The sequence below is a fragment of the Ylistrum balloti genome, unplaced genomic scaffold (assembly GCF_031769215.1).
Source record: "Ylistrum balloti isolate Yb309-2 unplaced genomic scaffold, AGI_CSIRO_Ybal_v1 Utg370118, whole genome shotgun sequence".
Taxonomy (NCBI): Eukaryota; Metazoa; Mollusca; class Bivalvia; order Pectinida; family Pectinidae; genus Ylistrum; species Ylistrum balloti.
Genome location: NW_026782136.1, coordinates 20,136 through 43,265, shown reverse-complemented (window position 1 = coordinate 43,265; position 23,130 = coordinate 20,136). Strand labels below are relative to the sequence as shown.

Genomic DNA, 23,130 nt, shown 5'->3' with positions numbered 1-23,130 from the left:
AGGTGTGAACACCACAGGTCATCTATCACACTGAATACCGAATCACTAGATCAGTGATCACTTATCATTTTTATACCCAATATAGAAGAGGCACCATATTAATATGTCTTGTTTTATGAGTTCTTTTGTCTAGATCATGTTGACCTTTGTGGATTTGTGACATTCATATCTGGTTCTCAATATCAGGATAAGTTGGACACTTCATGCAGTACAAACGTTATATTGAGTCAGATTCAATGTCTGTTGTGGTACAAATAGTTATTATTGTGAAATATTTTTTATTTGAAGGGTATCTAGATAGAGATATTGCGAAGTATATACATTTTATACTGACTTAATTAAAAAACAATTAACATTCCAAATTAATTTAATAACCCGATTTCAAGATTATAATTCGTAACTCGTACTAACTACTACCATATCATATTCCAGAAAACCAACATTGTAATTGTCTGTTGTTTCTGAAGATAGTGTCCTAGGACACTTAGATTAAGGAGGATGTGTATAGTTTTCTTTTCTAATTTGGATTAAACAGTGGACATGATTTTAATGGAAGTGTACTTAGATAGTGATATAGTCAAGTATATAAACTGTGTATTGACCTAATTGAGAGATTGATGTCTTCAGGGAATCCTATAGTCTGAATGAAAGGATCTGTCTGTGTTCACTTTACCTCATGATGTTGATAATAGTCAAGTTGATAATTCTGTAGTGAAGATATAATGATAACCATGTCTTAACAGGTGAAATAGACTTCTCATATGTACAAATAACAGTTAGAGATACCTAAGTTTTCAGGTTCAATGTGACAGGTTAATCTGGCTGAAAAGTACTAAGTATAATGTATGAATATTTGAACTAATAAAAGCACTCCCAGGAATTAAAGAACAAATTTGAATGGTCACCATAATTATTTGTCAGATTTATTAACTCTGGGTTGTGATTATTTCCTTAAGAAAACATGCTATTAAATTTTTAGTTGTATGCATTAGAAATACCGGCTATTCTGAAACGTAAATCCATACTAATAGTTTTATCCTAATCGAGGATATGCAAGGTATTTATATGACCAACTTTTCAGCCGTACAATATCCAGATCAGTGGGCAGATCAATATACTTTGTAGTGAAAAGACAAACAGGTTTTTATTGCCAGACATCATAATCGTGGAGGACCTGTTCGGTGGTATGGTAGTTCGGTGGAAGGATTCCAGTAAGATCTGGACACGTCATTGTTGCCTTAATTTTACTCCAAGGAGCAGCAATATTTATACACATTAAAAATTTTGCTGAACATCAATTCGTCCATCAGTTTTAATTCTTATTACATGTGATAGATATAGTAAAATCATTTTGTTTTTCATAACTTTTTTTGTTTTCAGTACAATATTTAAGGGAGTTTTGATTGTAGACTTTGAGTCCACACTTGCCTGTTCAATTTTCACTTACTAAGCATCAGAAGCTGAATCTGCTCGCTAGACAAAAGTGTCAGTCATTTAACATTAACTTCTCAAACTGAGTAGACCAAATATGCATACTTTTCAAATAAGCCAATTTTCATAAAAAAAAAATAAATGATTGACTTTAATTTCTTTTATTGCTGTTTATTCATTACAATGTACATAATTACATATTATTTAGTCATTACAGTGAGTTATAACTTGGCGAGGTATAAGTATTATTCACTCAAAGGATTAAAATATTTACTTGGATGTATTGGTTCCTATTAAAACAGTTACATGAAAGTTTTAAAATGGAAATGTCTTGAAATATTTTACAAAGTTGAATTGATGTCCAATATCCTTGTGTTATTTTAGTTTATGGATCGAGGGGGCTTAAATGAGGTACTAGCAGACAAAAGCCTGGAGCTTCCTTGGACTATGAAGATCAAGTTGGCGTTGGACATTGCCAGTGGGATGAAGTATCTGCATTCTAGAGGCGTTTTTCACCGTGACCTCACATCCAGGGTAAATAAGGGCATTTACTCTTGTACAACTAACACTTTATATCTAAAATTGACAGAAAAACTTTTATTTCAGCATCGTTTTCATTAAACTTCAACACAGTATAATAAAAAACATATACATGAGTTTCTATATGTTACAAAAGTCAATGTATCTCTGAAGTGTTTGGTGTGTTGTTCTCATCATATTGATGGACATGGTTGAGACTAGGTGACTGTGTTAGTGTTGTACAGTGATAGTAGGGCCATATGTCACAGAGGTGATCCAGGCCTTAACATGGATATGTATGTAAATTGTATAATGAATGTTTAAGAAGCCAGAGGTGACTGTGCTTTGTCACACCTAGGACTGAAATCTACCAACTGTGCATGTATTTTCATATATTTACATGGGTAAACAGTCCAAATTATTTTGACAGACATGAAAAGTACACTCTTGATGAGTTTGTTCGCTGTTATTCCACATTAAAATGTTCTGGATGAAATATTCTCTCTCTGTACCAATTATTTTTACAATTCAGATATTATTCTGGTATGTATATGAAGTTGGCACCTCACTGTGTAGGGGTTATCTTACACAAAACAGACATGATTCTTTAACATCAAAAATTCTATTTTTGTCAACTCTGGTAATCATTGACTCTTTTACATATGTATACTTGTTGTACATTGACCTGGGAAAGAAACCCTTGTACTTCAATTTTTCCCCAGATTTGTCGATAAATAGCTAGAAAGTGACTGGGTGAAATATTTGTAAAAGTGATTTCATGCATGGTACAGTTTATGCGTTCACAGTCTACAAAAGTAGGGCACTGTATATAATTTAAAAGATAAAGCATTGCCAATATCACACTCATTTCTCGTGTTGAATCATCAGTGACAATCAAATCTGAAGTTTTCCTTGGCACGCTATAAAAGAAAAAATTAAAATTTAATGTTCTGTTAGACATACAAGTTTGTTTCTTTGTCACTCTCATCATTAAGGATATCTTGAAATAATTTTGAAAAAAGGTTTGAAGTAGGAATAATAATGATAATAAGAATGATGTGTGATGTCCTAAAGTGTCTGTATTGGAGTTTGCTGTATAAGGTACAGGCATTAGTCACAGGGTAGGTTGATTGTTCTTATCTACTTCCAAGATAACACATACAAAGGTGAAATTAAGTTTGAATTAGTCCCAAGTTTTAAAAGATAACAGGGGGTGAAATTGGTCTGGATGGTTGATAAACGTCTGGTGGTTAGGGAGGGATGTGGGACACATTCCTCTGGTGTTCAGTATGTGAAGTTCTGGTCATCTCAACACACAACCTATATACATGGTCAGTCTACTGACCTTATTCCATTCATTCATCAAACATGTATACCAAATATCACTAGAAATCCAAGCAAAGTGGAATATCGTTTTGATTAAGTCTCTACTTGTAAATTGGTATTATTTCAAAGCTTCCAAAGTACTTTTGACTGAAATGAAGTTGTGGACTCAAGTTTGCTTTGAAAAAGTTGAAGAGTGATATAATAAGGTTGCCGACCTCTTGTAACACAGATGAGTGAAACATAGCCCTGGTATATATATGAAGGTGGTTTGTTTAGAATGAAGACCGGTTATTATGACTGAAGGCTATATGAATAACACTGAAGAAATAAATTCTCCTCCAATTACACCCTCTCTTAACATTATAGTGAAAGGGTTGTGTGTCTATGACAAATGATGACTACATCAGTAATGTTTCTGTAGCTGTTTGTAATACTATCTGATACATGTAACCATCTGTAACACTAACCGCTATATATAAAGTCCTCAGCATGAACAATATATATATATATATGACTTTTCTATTTGTCACCACCTTCAACAAGTGTTACAAATTTCAAGTATGTTTTGAGACTATTCATGTCCTTTACTGATTCAGGTGGTCTAAATTTAGGAATGTTTTGATTATGACTAATCTTAAGCGCTGAATGAAAAAAACGAAAATTTCCCTATCATAATGCACTTCTCAGATTGTAAAATCCTATATGACCACTACTAGATAAATTATATCCACAGTGTTATGGACTTCTCATTTTATCAATTTGATAGTTGTCTTCCTGTCTGCTCGTGAGACAGCTTATAGTCAGAAACATACCGTTGGTGACACAGAAACTTCATACCAATGCACTTTGGTTAAGTCCATTTCTGAGGACTTCCTCATAAAAATGCATTCTCACCAACAGAAATATTCATGTGTGTCTTTAGTAATTTAGCTAAGTACAGCAGGCTTGATGGTAATCAAATACTCTAAAAAGAAATGTTTTTGATGATAAAAAAAAGACTGAATACATAAATTTATTGTTGTATGGTGTCTGTTTCCATTCTCAGTGTACAATATCATTTTTGTGGGCTTTACTTCCCTGTGAGGTTAACCACAATATTTCACTTTTTCTGACTGTAAGTCATATTAGGAGGTGACTGTTTCCTCATTGGAATGGTATTTTGATGACAAATATGACTTCTTTTGATATGATGTAAATTCCTACAAACCAAGGTTATTTGGTTGAATAGATGTTAATACAGTTGTCCAATTATACTACTGCACTGTGCTTGGTCAAAGAACTTGACTGTGTACCAAGCTTATTACTAACTGTGATGAAAATTTATGTGAGGCTGGAGATTTGATTTTCTCCCTATTTCACTTGAATGTATTGAATATGATATATAAATATTGATATTTAGCTAAATGGACAAAAAGAAAAAAAAAAAAAAAAATGAAAAGTAATTGATTTCTGTAAAATTTTGTGCATTTTTCTGTAAAACTTATATTTAGTAGAAAAACTTCGTTTATATTTAGTAGAATTTTTCCTAACTCAATACACATTATATTCACTGCAAATTTCCATTCATATAAAAATGGGAAGTGCGATACTTAGCTGAGTATTTTATTTACATCTAGACATAATTCTGATTGGCTGATTCAAGTACAGATTTATTGTGATTGGTCAATATCTAGGTGAGGAAGTGGGAAGGTGATGGATAGGTCACAGGGATATCCTCTTGGTTTGAAGTGCTCATGTCTGTAATACACTTTGTCATCTCACTTTTCAATCGGAATGACACTTCAGCTTATGTGTATTATAGAATGATAGCATTTTGAGACCAATTCAGTTTGAAGTGTCAGAGTTTTCAAAATTTTCAAACATGGCACATACTTATTGTGGACATATGAGCAGTGTATTTCTAGGGTCACAGTAATCTTAATATCTGTTATAAAATTTACATTTAATACAGACCACTAGGACAAATAAAAGTAGCGATAAAGAAAAACAGAAGAAAAAAACCCAAAGGTTATGACTAGAATTTGAACTGCTATACAACATAGCTGTAGATGTATACATCAAAACCTGTTTTGTATAGGATAAAGACTTGATAGTAATATACTGTATATTTGTAATTAGCCTGACAACAGGTATAACAAATTGTAGCCCAGTGATACAACAAGATTATATTATGATGTACGCTGATGCTCCAGGTTCAAACTCGGGCAACACTTCAGTGATTCTTCACAAGCCCCTACAAGACATGAATCCAGGGTATTTATTACTTCACTACATGTCTCACCTTTTGCATCTTAGTAGTAATGCGAGTGTTGTATCGGCTCCACTGGCTTCATACAACACTGGTTTACATGAAAAACACACAGCTGACATCTCTGAAGTGGTATAATCTAGGGAACCTGATGCCTAACACTGAAATACAAACAGAAGTTTATTCAATCTATTATAAATGTGTTTATTTTTTTACACATTTTTACCGTGATGACTTACAATGCTGTTATACAGTCAGTTGTTATTGGCAACACAATTTCATTGATTGTAAAAATTAATCACATCTTAAGTAAGCTCACACCCAGAGATTGATTGTCATGAACACTGGCTTTGTATCAGTAATACACAACCTTTTCTGTTATCAAGTGTCATTTTTTCTGTTCTTGATTTTCATAGTAATATGACCAAACAGTTAGCTTTCTTGTTCCATTCAGTGTCGTTTTCTTTGTGTAAAAGTTCAAATGGAATTGTGCGATGTAATCAATATTGGTATGCAAAAACTGTTATTAATGAAATTTTCCTTTCAATAAAATAAACTTTTATATTGCTTTCTGTTTGTCACAGAATGTGTTGGTGTGTGGCAATGATGAGAACCTGAGTGCTGTGGTGGCTGATTTTGGCTTGGCAGCCAAAATTCCAGATCCATTGTAAGTACACAGTATTTATCATATAGTCTTAATGTACACCATACAGTTGTCAAGAGAGACCATAGTTACTACACCATAGACTTGTCTACAGGGACCATAGTTACTACACCATAGACTTGTCTACAGGGACCATAGTTACTACACCATAGACTTGTCTAGAGAGACCATAGTTACTACACCATAGACTTGTCTAGAGAGACCATAGTAAATACACCATATACTTGTTTTAGAGAGACCAAAGTAAATACACCATAGACTTGTCTAGAGAGACATAGTAAATACACCATAGACTTGTCTAGAGAGACCATAGTAAATACACCATAGACTTGTCTAGAGAGACATAGTAAATGTACCATAGACTTGTCTAGAGATACCATAGTAAATACACCATAGACTTGTCTAGAGAGACCATAGTTACTACACCATAGACTTGTCTAGAGAGACCATAGTAAATACACCATAGACTTGTCTAGAGAGACCATAGTTACTACACCATAGACTTGTCTAGAGAGACCATAGTAAATACACCATAGACTTGTCTAGAGAGACATAGTAAATACACCATAGACTTGTCTAGAGAGACCATAGTAAATATACCATAGACTTGTCTAGAGAGACCATAGTAAATATACCATAGACTTGTCTAGAGAGACCATAGTAAATATACCATAGACTTGTCTAGAGAGACCATAGTAAATACACCATAGACTTGTCTAGAGAGACATAGTAAATACACCATAGACTTGTCTAGAGAGACCATAGTAAATATACCATAGACTTGTCTAGAGAGACCATAGTAAATATACCATAGACTTGTCTAGAGAGACCATAGACTTGTCTAGAGAGACCATAGAAAATACACCATAGACTTGTCTAGAGAGACCATAGAAAATACACCATAGACTTGTCTAGAGAGACCATAGTAAATACACCAAAGACTTGTCTAGAGAGACCATAGTAAATATACCATAGACTTGTCTAGAGAGACATAGTAAATATACCATAGACTTGTCTAGAGAGACCATAGTAAATACACCATAGACTTGTCTAGAGAGACATAGTAAATACACCATAGACTTGTCTAGAGAGACCATAGTAAATACACCATAGACTTGTCTAGAGAGACCATAGTAAATATACCATAGACTTGTCTAGAGAGACCATAGTAAATATACCATAGACTTGTCTAGGGAGACCATAGAAAATATACCATAGACTTGTCTAGAGAGACCATAGAAAATACACCATAGACTTGTCTAGAGAGACCATAGAAAATACACATGTTTGTGAGCAATAGCCATTCAAGTTTATCAGATATGTCATAAACAGCCTCAAAAATGAACTAGTGTGTAGATCGGTCAGACTGAGCCTATATCTGTTATTGAAACTGAGCAGATATAATCAGTGCTTAACATCTATATTTACGATTTTTAGGTCGAGGTGACATCCCGGGGCAATATAGGCCTAATAATCTTATAATCATAAACATTTATACTATCTAGTGCTGCTATGATATTGATTGATGACCATAGTCATTCTGTCTGACCGTTTAACTGGGGGGAATCAGGATAGATATCCAACATAATTACCTTTTAACAACATTTTTATATCTAAATCTAATATTAGACTTTAGTGTCTAGCATGGTGATACATGTAAATATATAAATCATCATTATTGTAGGTCAATGAGATCTACTGTAGGAAAAAATTAATTATCAATCTTACAAATTAGTGATACGTAATTCTGCAAGCGGAGTAGGAAATGTATTTCATTCAGCTGGTAATGATATGATGGGTAAGGTATATCCTACAGAATATTGTTTTATCATTAATTTTGATTGTTTAAAAAAAAATCACTTCAGTTTCAAAATCTTCTTCTCAAGACAAGTAATGCTAATACTCTTCTTGTTCAATAGATTACAGATGAATTTTCAGATTGGTTTTCAGTAATTCGAACGTTATTTAATATCATCTGAATCGCCAGTTTACAAAGAAATAAAACTGCACGGATATTGTATTTAGTATAAAAAGGTATCAACGTCTCGTTATTGCTGCTGAAATCAAGGTTTCACACAGATGGAGTGTTCCCAATTCATTGATCTAGTAACGGTAATCTGACCAACTTATTGGGTGTGATAAGACTGGGTGATCAGCCAGACAGTGTGGTAGATAGAGAAGATCAATGGCAGGAGAGATAGAAGGATTGGGCCAATTGCAGGATTTAATTACACGCCCATTGTCATGATACTGTCAGTGACTGATATATTCAGTATATAGCACTTACTGTGATAAAGGACAACATACACTCTACTTCATTGTCCCTGGGAGGGACTACACTACTAATGCCTAACCTAAGGGGATATTCTTTAGCAGATACATGAAAGATATATCACAACTGTTCCCAATAGACCTGATTCTGCAACAATCACTCATGTCATCACCCTTGTTTATAAATTGTTGGACTTGGCGTTCACCTTCATGAGACATTGATAGATCTCGGGTATTTCTAGAATAAAGGGAGATAAGTTAGTAGAATGGAGCCTTAAACTACTAATGTTTACAGACTAATTGCCAGTCTTGTAAATGGTGTAATAGCCCAGCTTATATGTAACATTTATGAGATAGATCCATACAAATGTCAGTTGTGATCATTTGGGACAGATTTTTTAAATCTATCGAGATCTTATAAGTCATATTCTGATATTACCTTGGTAAGGTGTCAATTTCACCTAATGATGTAATAAGTTAGGATATTGTTACAATACATTATTATATGTTAACACACTCCAGCTATACTGTACAGATTGTGTATCAAGTGTTTAGGAAACACTGCACTCTTGTAAGTTGACCTATTAGTCCTTAAGTTAATGATGGTGTATATGCGTCATTGTCAACCCTGATTGGGTTTATATAATATATATGTAAACAGGACTATTAACCTCAATTGATATTCAGCTCATAATGTTTACTTGTTACATATATCATTTCTACATTGAAACCAAATACAACACACCCCTGAGTAGACTGTAGATGGGTGAGTGGGGGCACTGTACTCTGGTACCAGTCTTTAAATACAACCACAAGTTATTCATTAGTGTGTCAGTAATGTATGTTATTCTACAATATAGTTACAGGGCTTTACATGTACGGGCAAAATTCTTTTAGCTATAAAAACTTTCATTTTCCTTGGAGTCCTAGATACTTAATTAATTGATGATGCTGTTGATACTATCACCTGTTACTCAAATATTTTTTTTCTTAAGGGAAACAGTAATAATTGGATTATTTGATAAGGACAATATTACAGCAGTACAAGGACTGGTACAGATTATTCTGTTTTATGATTATAGGGGAGGTAACAATGACTGGAAAGCATGAGAATGGCTCCAATATGCAGGAATGTAACTTTCAGAAACATAGCAAAACCAGCTGTTTATTTGTCATGTATATTTTAGTACTAATATTATCATTTATGATATAGTATAGATTGTAGTACATCACTGTGTCTGTTTGTAAGGATGCGAATGAGGGTGTTTGTCTGTTACACACATTGTTAATTGTGAGTTATCTCCCTTGTTATGTTACATAATTGTTTTTGTCTTGTTGAATGGTTTACCTAAACTACTGATTATACGCATTAGTATTGTTCTACTCCAGTAGCCATTCATGAAGAGAATTTATACAGGCTTTGCCAGTTATTCAATCCATTTGACCATAAAAAAAAAAAATTCTCTCCTTTAATCTGTCCACTCAGTTGTTACCTCCTCATTATGTCTGCTGACTATAAATAGACAGATCTAGTGGACAAACTAAAGAAAAGACAGACTTTCTTGAAAATCAAAATTCAGCCTTAGCATATATGTCTCTATTCCAAGGAACAGCTCTCCTTGGTATACAATGCTATGGTCATGGAATACTCATATATAGTTTAAAATATTGTAACAGACTGATGGTAAATAATGGTCCTATGTTGTTGGAATATGATAGTGGTAACAATTGATAATACCAGGTATGAAAATATTATAAAGGGTAATGTTGTGATTTGATTCAAGAATAATCCATCTTTTTAAAGCATATAGCTAGAAAGAATTTTTTTAAAATACTATTTTCAATATACTTACAGAGACAAGGATAATTGCCTGCCAATTGTGGGATCTCCCTACTGGATTGCCCCAGAGGTGTTGCATAACAAATGGTACAATGAAAAGGTAACATGTTTGTCGTTTTTAACACTGGTGTAAATTTCATGTGTTTTTTAGTAGGTGAAATTTCATTAACAAAACACATCTTTCCATCTTTTAAGGATTAAGATATTTTTATATCGGTTGTTTGGAAATCAAACAAATAAAAAATCCTGCTCATTTATACAATGAAAAGGTAACACGTTTTTTCTCTTCAACACTGGTGTAAATTTCATGTGTTATGTAGTAGGTGAAATTTCATTAACAAAACACATCTTTCATCTTTTAAGGATTAAGATATTTTTATATCGGTTGTTTGGAAATCAGACAAATAAAAAATCCTGCTCCTTTACTTACAGGCCGACTTTTTTTCCTATGGAATCATCATGTGTGAAATTATAGCAAGGATCGATGCTGACCCAGAAATACTTCCTCGAACACGGGTATACAACTGAGTTTTTTTTTTATAATATATCAAAATTGTTCTTTTTAGACTTTTTGACACCTTAGGTTTTCAATGCTTGATAGAAATTCTCATTTAGAAAGTGTTGATGATTTCAATAAAATATCATGAGAAAGTAATTTACAGTATCACAATTTAAGTTTTAATTCTAAACTTAACTGAAGCTGATGGTGTCAATATCTTTGACCTAATTTTATAGTTAACAGAAAATGCTGGTGTTAATATGTTTGGCCTGAGTGTAAGTTAACTGTAGCTGAAGTGTAGTCAATATGTTGGGTTTGATTTGATGTAATACCTGTGTAGTCGGTTTGAAGTTAACTAAACCTGATGGACCACAGCATAAATTTGTTTGACCTGTTACAGAACTTTGGCCTGGATTATGTGGCGTTCAGTGGACTGATCGACTACTGTCCCTTGGACTTCCTACGCCTGACTTTCACCTGCTGCCATGTAAGTCTCAGTGTAATATTCTTAACTTTGTGACCAGGCCCAAGGTTGAAATTTGAATAAACTACAGATGTATCATAAACATTACATGTATTGGCGAGCTTTACTATTGAAGATAATCATTATTTTTCTGGGTTTTTGATGTTTTTATCAGCCACCAACCAAAGCAGAACAAATGTGATATGGCAACTGCAAGACTTTCATTCATATCTGAAAAAAAAATTTGACAGTAAACACTGAAATGTTAAAGTATGAGTCATATTACTTCAAAACTGTGTTGTACTATTCTCCGACTTCACCATTATTGGTTGTCATCTTGTACGTCAGTTTTGTCAATCTCATAAAAGTGGTCTTCCTACTTCTGTAGAGGAATTAGAATGCAGGAATTAGATACAAGATATTGCATTGCTGTTTCTCCAGAAACAAGATCAAACCAGAATAAGGGAAATAACTCTGTCGATACAACATGATATCATTGAAGTAAGGGAAATAACTCTGTCGATACAACATGATATCATTGAAGTAAGGGAAATAACTCTGTCAACACAACATAATATAATATCTTACCATTTTTTCTGCAGATGGATCCTGTGAGAAGACCAACTTTTGCTGAAATAGTTTTATCTATTGAGCAAATCCTTAGAAACTTGGAGGATGACTGCATCAAGGAAAACAGGGATGGTGAGTTTATTGTGTTAGTTTAAACATAATTTATTTAAATCAGTTACACACACACAAAAAACATTAAAGGATTTCGATAGAAATAATAAGCCCATTATGAATGTTCAAGGAAAATATGATTCTGAAGCATGAAGTAACGTGGAGATTAACTTTTTTTGGAAAATAAGACTCGCATAAAAATATGTTTCATTAATTTTTCATATCATGAAATGCTTATGTGCTTTTGTTGCAGGAGTGTCTAAGAGACCAGGACACAAGCGATCTTTATCAGAAGATAACATCTTACAGTTGTCAGGGGAGGAATTGATAGATCCGGGAGATTTCTTAAACTCTCTCACACCCCAGGCGGTGCTTGGTGAGGCTATGAGTAAGGATGACCAGTTCTACTCACCTGCTCTCTCAAATCCTTTTGTTGACTTTCATCAGTTCCTTGAAAGGAAAATTCTAGGAACTCCCAAAGGAAAGCAGTCTTTTGGCTTTGAATTGCCATCTCCATCTAATGCATTCACCCCTCCATGTAGTCCCTGTACACCTGATCCCTACTCTGGTCGTCATAGGAATAAATCGGGCCCACAGAGCCAGTCCCTGCCTTCCTCCCCAGTATTGTTGAGGAAAGCCGCCGAAAGACTACACCAAGAATCCATTCATGGCTCTGCTTCTCGTCGACATTCAATGGCTCCTTCTAGATTCACGTTCAGCCAAAGAGGAAGGTCAAAAAGTACAGTATTTCCTGAAGCTGTAGCTTATAGACTACAGACTGAGTTGGCAGGAAGTTTGGAAAAAGGGCTCGCCTCGCAGTCTGAGTTTTGCGACGATAATGTAGAAACTAGTAATGATTTTACTGAAACTAACAAATCTAGTGTTCAGCGACCCAAGAGAAAACTATATACAAGTCGACAGCTGAGTGTGGATTCTCCATTCTATGTAAATGGCACAGAGGATACACTTGGAGGTAGTGGGGATGCATGTAATGTCACAGTCAACAGTTGGAACAATGGCCTGCTCGGATCTAACCATGATTTACGAGATTATGTGTCTTCAATCAGTTCTACTGAGTCATTCATGTCATTTGAAGATAATTCAGTGACACCTATTAGTCCTGTATCGGAGAAAAGTTATCAGGACCTGTTCTCGTCCAGAAAGAAAAATATGAATAAGTGTTCGAGATCCTCAAGTGAGGAATCTTTAGAAAACATACGAAGTGAAGGACGTGAACGACATAAGAGAATCATGGAGACAAAACTGTAGTAGCAAACACAGTGTGGATGTTCATTAGATTTGTCAACAAAACTGACTGGTGCAAATGTAAAGAAACTAATTATAATGATGTTATTTGTCCTCACTGGAGAGAAAACATTAAGGGTTATCGAGGTTTCACTATAGGTTCTGTCTGAAGATGAATCTGAAGATAATATTGTGTTTTATCCTTTGCTTTATTAACACTGTTGATACATATTTATGGCTAATTGATTCCATTGATAATACAAGTATTATTTTGTTGTTCTGCTCTTATGTCCCCTCCATTTCATGGTCAGGGGCATATAGTGTTGCCCTTGAGCATCATTCCGTCATCATTTCTGAATAACAGAACTGTAATTTGGTATGTAGTTGTTTAATGGTAATTTGTACATGAAGTCAAATATTCAATTTATTTTTTCTAGAGTTATGACCAATTTAACAAAACTTTAATTAGAATCTGTCCTAAAATGGTACAACAAAAGTTGGAGAGCCTTGCCTAAACTCCAATGGATTTTTCTTTTTAATCACAAATTTATTTACTTTTTGGTCAACAAATATCAGACTTGCTCTGAAAAGTCGTCGGTATAGCCTCATAGAAAAGTCCAGAACATTTCAAAAGTTCGAAACTTCATGGTTGCCAGCAGAGCATCCATGTTGCTCTGACAAATCTAGTTGATCACTTAATCTAAAATGTCCATAAATGATGATACTTCCCTGTTGTAATATCATATATATGTTCAGATACCAGAATATTCTAACTGCCTTTTATGTAAATAATTGTGGTAAGTTTGTGTATTAATGAGAGCTCGAGTGTTACATATTCTTTGACAATGTTGATTTTTATGTAGCCATTTATAATTGTGTGCAATCTGTTAATATTCAGATTCAAACACTGTCATGTTCTAGTTTTTCTTTCAAAGAACTTTTGGCCTTTTTTAGAGTTATTGATACCTGCCTTATTATTTTAAAGGAAAAAAATAATTATGTGTTCAAGAATTCTGTCAATAATTTATCTTCAAAATAAGTAGATTTATCTTGATATTTGATGAATAAGGCTACAAGATTTCTCGGTATTAGAAAGTGGTATTGGTGTTCAATGTATGGCAGCTGAAGGATGTAGATACTTCTGATATTAAAGTTGATGATAAAAATTTATGTGTGTTGGTAATAAACATAGTGTTTATGTAAATATTAAATTGTTTTCAATAAGAGAAATTTCAGGATAATTACTGCATTGTGAATGGTGCGAGTTCTGAGTAGCTGTAGAGTGTTTGGAATGTTTTGTATATCTGTTACATGGTAAGGTTGTGATGGTTTTGTGATTTTTTCTTTATCGGTTCTCAAACCAATTTGTTGTTGTTATTACTTAAAGTCTTTTTCTTTTTGTTCATGTAGGTGCCATCAGTTTTTATCACAATCATGTTCAAACCTTTGTGTTCTTTATATAGTTTTTATTTATATAATTGATTTATCACTGTATTTATAAAACAAACATTAAAATTGCAAGCATTCAATTATATAAGTAAGTAAACAATGCAGATGGCATTTTCTCTCACAATTCCTGTGAAAGACAGGACTCTGTTATTCCACATGGTGGATTGTCTGTTTACGTTTTAAACAATTTCTTCATAACCAAGAGGCCCAGGATACTGATATTGGGCATGGTAGCATGCTTTGATGAAAAAACCACTAAGTTTAAATAAATGAATGACTTGAACCCACTTTCATGGTCACAGGGGTCAAGTGTATTCAAAGGTACTGATATTTTTGGCCTGTAGCATCCTGAGGTAAAGGCTGCCCAGTTTGATCAAGTGGATGACCTTGACTTATTGTCATGTCTTGTCAAATGTCTTACGAACTCAAACTTCTTTTTAATAGCCAATAGGACATGGGCCATGGTATTTATGTTGTAACATGATTGGGAAATGGGCTTTCAATTCTTCAGTTTTTACTTACGTGACTATGTAAGCTGTAGAACAGGTGGGCAATTCAGGCCAATTAGACCTCTTGTTATTCAACACATTACAGTGCATACCTAGTATGCAAATTACCTTGTCATCAGCTTTAGTATCTGTCAAACTTTTCAGCATTTGATAACTAGACTTTATATATATTGCTGGAGGTGTTGAGATAGACAATCAAACTAGTAGGAAAAGCCAGAGGAAGGAAAACTTCACCGATCCTCATGTCCTATGTAAGTTGTTGTGCAAGTAATATCAGAAATTGGATTGTTTTATTATAACAAATAAAAAAGGGGTTATATGCTTGGATTTTTTTATATGTTAATACATTGTAGATCAATTTTAGATCATCTGTAAATTAACTGGGTGAAACTTACTGTATAAATGTGGCAAGTTGATTTTGGCATGGCAATGGCAACAGTATGGCTAATTGTTTTTGTGACCATGCGTCAATGCTATTGGAGGACTCGCTTTTTCATATTTCTGTCTCCAGAGTTAACCTTTTAAACCTATAATACAATAATATTACTCTAACAGAACAAAGGAAAGCACCTTTCTTCCTGAGTGTTCTGACAAACCTGGTTTTCTAGGATGAAAGTCCACAGCTCTACCCGCTGAGTCACAGCTTGCTGCATCAGCTGTATGAGAGAGATTGTTTTCAACACTATGTACAAGCCGCTGTGATCTTCTCTTATGTTTTTTGACGACTGTCATTATCTATTATATTTTGTTCATAATGATGTAAGGAAAATATCTATCATATGATATAAAAATATGATTTTTTTCAAAAACGGATTTGTTTAACCTTGTTTTCAAACTTTTCAATGTTCAAATATAATTTTTCAATTGATTTTTCTTCAGAATTTTTTTTGTGGATGAAGAAGTAAGATAATTGGATACGTTTATCAAGTTTGTGTGAGGTAAATATCCTAAATGGTGTAACAAGAAAAATATTATCTTGCAATGTTGATTGTTATATTTGTAAATATATGTTGTATGTTTTCAATTAAAAAGTCTCTATGTAACATACTTATTAATATGATTCTTTGTCTACATTTGTTGAGAAATTTAAAGCAAAAAATTTATTTAAAAAGCTTGATTGTAAATGTGTATAATATATTTCTGTCTGTGTTGTTGATGCTTTTTCCCTGCTAAACATTCCTCTGTAACTTCAGTATTACACTATAATTCATATAGAAAGGCTCTCCGAGAGATTTCCTGAAACTACTTAATTATTTATATCATGGTTTGTTTTGTTACATGTTTTTTCTGATGAAGTAGGATACATATCTTTATACATTGTACACTTCTTTTGTATATTAAACAACAAAAAATGAATCTGATGAACAAATGGTTGAGAATAAGGTTAGCAGTTATATCTTAGTTATTCAGTAACGTTTACATCAACTGTTTCCTGCCTATTTTTTCCTCGTTTGAATGATGAATTTTTTTATGTTCTTCAGTGGCATTTTGTTTTTTTTAAAAATAGAAATAGTGATTTATATTTTTTTGTTTACAATGGTCCCTTAACTTCCTGTTTATCAGTATATATGATAAGTAACCTTATAAGGAAATCAGTATATCAGTTGAAGTTTGACCACTCTCATTTTAAGGCTGGTTATGCTCTCTTAAACTTCTGACTTCTGCAATGTACATACATTCTGTTTACTTCAAGGAAGATTCTTGCTAATTCCTTTCAATGTCCAACTATTTCTTGTAAAAATCTTGACTTCTCACAACATACTATTATCAATTTCAGATTTTTTTCTGTAAAAGTATTCACTTCTCCTAAAATGATATCTTGTCTATTTACTGTTAAATATCTAACTGCCCATAGTAGTTAATGATCACTCCTTGAATCCTGTAGAAATTTTAGGTCACTGGTTTAAAATACTTTTTCTACCTCATAACCTGTATATAATTGTCCCAATACATCTGTACCTACTGGGTAAAAACTTAGTGTCAAAATCTTTTTACTTTCGACAATAACTTCTTGATTTCTTTTGTAAAAGTCCATGGGACTCTACCTCACAGCTAGTACAGAATATCACCTGTTACCTGCCAACACCGTGTGGTTTTTTTTTAGGTTTATTCAGTAGACTTTCTTACTATTTAGATAGAATTGGTTTATTTTTTTTTTTATTTCCTCCAATTTTGAAGAAAGTCGAGATAGAGACACATCACAAATATATTTACATTGAAGTTGTCTTATTTTCTAATTCCACATTATATAATGAATTTTAGGCTTATTCTAACTAATTCCAAATTTGAAAATTAATCAGATTAGTACAGTGTGTATATCATTACCTCAAATCATATAAGGGAAATCCTAAACTTTAATTCACTCATGCATTTTTTTGATGAAATCTATGAGATCTTTTATTATACATCTCGCCTTTATGAACTAGATCTGTTCTAATAAACCTACCCTACCCTTTGGATGTAGGATTAAATCTACTGTACAGAATGATTTTTCAGTTAATTTTTAAAAAACTGAATTCAAAAGTTGCTTGTTGACCATATATAGAGTTTGAACGTAGTACAAGGGCTTGTAGTTGGCCACTTGATCTATAACGAGTGCAATATGTAAGAATTACCTCCCTTGATGTGTCTTGTTAATCTGAGTTAGGGTATGTGTAGAGTTTTAATTTTTGTTATGTTGACTTAGATCTTGATAGCAGCATCAGTCCTAGTGCTGACTTGTAATGTAGGCAATGTCAACACACTCTAGATGTGGGATTTGACTTCTCTTCTGTCTATCTTGACTTTAACTACTTAGTATTACAATAATACACACAGTAGCTTGTAACTCTCCCATTGGACAGGGTTACAGTTGTCCAATCACTATTTGACTGGTAGTATTGTTTGTTCAGTTTTTATTTAAACACCTCTACCAGTTTTGAGTTCCCAATAAATATTTTCTTTTTTTCCAATCCTTTCCCATAGCTGTACACACTTGTACACATCACTGTTGATATTTCCTCACTAATCTGTCACATATTTTAGAACTAAGTAACCACAAAACTATATCTGTACATGGTGATAGAAAGCAAGGACATTACTATGGCATGGTCTTATTTTGTGACCTCACATTCTAAATTAGTAAGTCTGGAGTTCAAATACATGGTATTTGATAGTTAAAGAAGTGGGTGTGCGGTCTTATCATATCGGTAAATGTTTTACAAGCAAAGCAACTTATTCTTTTATGCAATGTACTTAGATTTGTATGTTTTTGGTAAGGTTTCAAATGAATTGATAGTTGACTGTTAAATAGCACTATAATATTAACAAATTATACTAATATTTCTAGAATGAAACTTGTACTTCATAATGGTCCCTTACCTCATTTATATGTATGGTTGTAGATATGCACACACTCATGGCAACGAAACAGAGGGTACCTGTGATATACTGCACGGAAACCACAATCTTTTTACTAATACAAATACTTTAATTTTGTAGTAACATTGAGACTTAATGTTTCTCATGTGATCGCACATTATAATGATGGATAGATTTACAGAATCTTTTTAGAATTAAAATCTTTCATAACTGGAATACCAAAATTCATAGACAGCTTGAAGAGAGATTAAGAAAGAACGAAATCATGTTATCATGTTGTAATCTAAATAAGTGATATCTGAGAAGGTTAAGCTCTGTTGATGTTATTTTCTGTGTCACAGTAATGCCAAAAGGGTCTCGTCATCTGTGGCCATGTTGTTTAATGAAATATATTTTTACGTGAGAAAAAATTGAATATTGTTTGGATGGAAGTTGCTGTAGCCTTTATGTGTAGATGATTGTTAAATGTTGTGTGGTTGTGTGAATGGGCAGGTTAACCTGACAAATTAAAAACACCATTACATATATAATATGAAAATAGTTTAATTAAACAGTAAATGTTTCTTCACAAGCTGTGTTGTGTCTTGTCAATTTATGACAATTTATGTTTCTTTTTATGTTTGTTTACATGCTTGACATTGACCGAATTTCAAGGTCACAGGGGTCAAATATATATGGTACTGATATTGAACCTGTAGCATAGTGTGATGAAGGGCTGCCATATTTTGATCAAATCATTTATCTTGGCCTAATTTTTAAGATCGCAGTCAGATATCTTGAAATCGTCAAACAGCTTCTCAGTAAACAGAAGTCCAAAGATACTGATATTGGATCTGTTGCTGGGATGAAGGGCTTCATTACTTTATTCAAATTAAATATCTTGGCCCATTTTTGAGGTCACAGCGGTCAAAGTTCATGAAATCTTTAAACAACTTCTGGATAACCAAAGTCCAAGGTACTCTGTAGCTGGGATGATGGGCTACCAAGATTGTTCAAATTAACTGACTTTCAAGGTCAAAGAGGTAAAATATTTTAGATATTTAAACATCTTTTCAGTAACCAATAGGCTCTAGGTCATGGTACTGTTGTACTAGTATACTTTGGGAATGAGCTTTCAAGTTTGTAGGGTTTAGTTTGAGAATGTCAGCGAAGTTTTCTTTTCAGCTGCAGAACAGGTTAGTGATTCAATCTCAGTGGGCCGCATATTCGTAATTTATGTTTATTACTTTCCGAAACGATGAAATCACAAACATTCCTTTTACACCAATAACGCTAAAATTTATTAACGCCTCCAAAACATTAATCTACAGAAAAAGGTCTTGAAAATTTTACAAATATTAATCTCAAGGTACAAATAAAGTAGAATCATATAGTCGTCATGGATTGAAGAGTCTGAAGTACTTCGCCAACATTTTCCTCGGAGTTTATTATAAATTTTCTGTAGTTTTAAGTAAGAAAACTATTTTGAGCATAATTTGATTAGCTTCGATGGAAATCAATCAAACTATTTTGTTTGCAAGGCCATCGGGCTTCTTATTTGATGAACGTTTGAAACAGTCCTGACGGTAGAGGTGTTATATATGCCAACTTTTTAAAAATTGTTTCCACAGAACAAACATACTACACAATAATATGACACTTGCCTGACAAATTTCTGTCATTATTGACAATCATAAACGCCATAACAGGACAGTTCAGTCCTGAAATATCATCCTCAGTACTCCAGGGGTTAAAATCACTTTCGCTGTCTGCATCCCTGGAACATGTGGCAAAAGTGAAGGTTCCAAGTGCAACACCTTCTGGGCAAGACGAAATGACTAGTTTTATACTTTGAAGTACATCAAACGAATTTCTAGGTCATGGAACGATATACTTCTAAATGGCTTTGAAGTTAGGTATCACGCCTTCACCGTAATCTCCAAAAGGAGTATATCAGCCCGCGATTGGTCAGTTTTTTCTTCCTGGTAGGGATCAAATTACTTCGCTTGTGCCTTTAATTTTGCCATGATGACATGTCGCAAGAAGTTTGTGATATTAAAAAAGTAGTATTACCGTTGATGAATATGTTATATCCTATTTATTTTCCATCAAAATGCGTGATTTAACACTAAATCTAACGATTTCTCAAACATTTTGATAAGATTAAAGATTTATAAGTAGATTCAGTCTCTAAAGTTTTATTTTACTTCGTGTGACGTTAACACTGTACCCTGCTGTTCCTACGGCAAACTTTAGTAAAGCACGATCTCAACAAAATCACAGTTTCACAGGAATGAAGTACTGAACCCTTGTAAATCAGGCAAGTGATAAGAAAAACCCTCAGTTACAAGGCGATATCATAGTGTAATGTACTCTTCCTGAATGTGTAAATAAAAGGTAGCACGTAAAAAATACTGTGTGTTCTGGAATGAGAACATGCTGTCAGGAATAGAAATTATAATCATATTGTCATCAAACGCTGACAATTTTCATTAAATAATGGATACCCTGACAAGATCGTCTTAAGCTCATCATAATGTATTAAAAACACGTTGTTATCATAATTATACACGTTAATTTATTGTTTTTCTTTTTCTCATTGTTACATTTTTTTAAAACAAAAATCAAAAGAAAGAAACGCGTACACCACATGTAAAAGAACTCACACTTTTTTTTAAGTTTTAAAAGACGGAATCAGAATAGTCTCCCTTCTTTGTTGTTCTTCAAGTGTTTCGCGGTTTCCTGTTTGAAATTTTGATGTAGGAAAGCAACAGCCATTTGCAATTGATATAGAACTTTGAACAAATTCCACCTTCCTTTGTAGCTTGCTGGTTTAGGCTACAGGAATTTGTGTCCCCACATGTTCGTTGCAGCAGGCCTGTGTCAATGAATGACCATAATGACTTTGTTTACACAAGGGGTTCCACAATGTGTTCGGTATGGCGGTAACCTTGTTTACCTGTGATTATGACTTTGGAGGTTCATATCGTGATTCTGAACGTCTATTATGGGATATTTAATATTTACTTATTCTCGATAATAATTCATTTTATAGGACTAGATAAAAGAGGGGTGCGCGATACTGGGTTGTAGTGTGTATTTTCAGTGTATTTTTAGTATTCAACATGTGATACCTCATTACCGAACCTAACTTTGTAGCAGGACATGTTTATAGAAAAAAAAATACAGGTAGAAATTCTTAATTATGTAGTCTTCTATGGAAAACTGTCCCGTTATATTGTCAGGCAATATGTTATAAGTTAAAGAAAGGAAAGTCGTTATGTTACTATGATTTGAACTGGTCACAGTAAGAAGGGAATGCCACTATGTCTATGTCAATAAAATGAAACGAGCGCAAATTATGAGTAAATATTTACATGGAAACACTTGAAACAGCATAAAGAGAAATAGTTGAATTCTCAACGGACAAGCGCCTTTTCCATCGTCGTAACGCGCTATATATATTTCCTGTGAGATCATTATGACGACCATAAAATATTTCAGTCTTCAGTAACTTTTATCTATTGAAAACCAAAAATGTTTGCCATATTTAACTTCGTGATAACCTGTTCATGACGATTAAATATCTGGATGTTTGAAGAAGAGCGTTGTGATACAAGTTCCTGAGGGTAAACTGCCTCACCGTATAAATCCTGCTCATCCTTCAATGTTAAAGAAATTCATCAAGAAAAACCAAACCGGATACCAGGTGGTGGTTTTCGTGGGTATTTTGTGTATGTGTTTATGTTGTGTGTGTGTGTGTGTGTATGTGTGTGTGTGCGTGAAAATGTACTGACAACTGTGGAGGAGCTAAGGGAGTTGGGAAACTATACAGAAGTTACAACAGGTTAACCTTCGTATGCTATTAATGAATCACTATATTTTGAAACGGGATTGGAAACATTGTCAGAGAGAAGGAGAACACGTAAGTTAAACGTATTATACAAAATGATAAATAATTTAACCCCTTCTTATTTATCGGCCCTTTTGCCAAACACAGTGGGTTACAACAATCAGTATAATTTACGGAACCAACATGATTATATCATTCCTTCTTTCAGACTCTCCCTAAGTAACCCTTCTTTTCTGCCATCAAGTTTACGTCTGTGGAATTCGCTAGACAGTTCAATAAGAACATTACCATCTTTGAATGCTTTTAAATCTTCTTTATCTAATGATGTTAATTCTTGTCCCCCATCTTATTATAATTTTGGCGAACGTGATCTAAATACATTACATACGAGACTCGGACATCAGTGCAGCTCTTTGAAAAGTGATTTGTTCCGTGTTAAGATTGTTGACAACCCATCGTGTGCTTGTGGACATTACTGTGAGGATGTTGGTAATTTTTTCCTAGAATGTAAGCATTATAATAGAGTAAGAATAACGCTTTTTCAAGGTATAAACGTGTTGAATATAGATCAAGTGAATTTAAATATATTTTTATTTGGAAATGAAAATCTGTCCCTGACTACCAATACAGATGTATTCAGACACGTGCATTTTTTTTTATCAAATCCAGCAACAGATTTTAAGTAAAATGTACTAAATGTTAAATATATTATGTATGCCTTGTTAATGTTATCATGTAAATATTATCATGTATGGTATTAGAGGAAAAGGCGGTCATAAGTTGAAATAACTTG

The 23,130-nt window shown here is 33.5% G+C and overlaps 1 protein-coding gene across 1 annotated transcript in view; it reads left to right on the top strand.

The window, feature by feature from the left end:
* The window catches only part of LOC132550294 (dual specificity testis-specific protein kinase 1-like), a 40,879-nt gene extending 21,803 nt beyond the window's left edge, over nucleotides 1-19,076 (top strand). Inside the window, exons 5-11 of the mRNA XM_060214340.1 lie at nucleotides 1,816-1,965; nucleotides 6,109-6,191; nucleotides 10,315-10,399; nucleotides 10,732-10,815; nucleotides 11,199-11,285; nucleotides 11,864-11,963; nucleotides 12,196-19,076. Coding sequence (XP_060070323.1) covers nucleotides 1,816-1,965; nucleotides 6,109-6,191; nucleotides 10,315-10,399; nucleotides 10,732-10,815; nucleotides 11,199-11,285; nucleotides 11,864-11,963; nucleotides 12,196-13,211 — 1,605 coding nt within the window. The 3' untranslated portion in view covers nucleotides 13,212-19,076. The remainder of the gene's footprint in view (nucleotides 1-1,815; nucleotides 1,966-6,108; nucleotides 6,192-10,314; nucleotides 10,400-10,731; nucleotides 10,816-11,198; nucleotides 11,286-11,863; nucleotides 11,964-12,195) is intronic.
* Nucleotides 19,077-23,130: the final 4,054 nt, after the last annotated feature.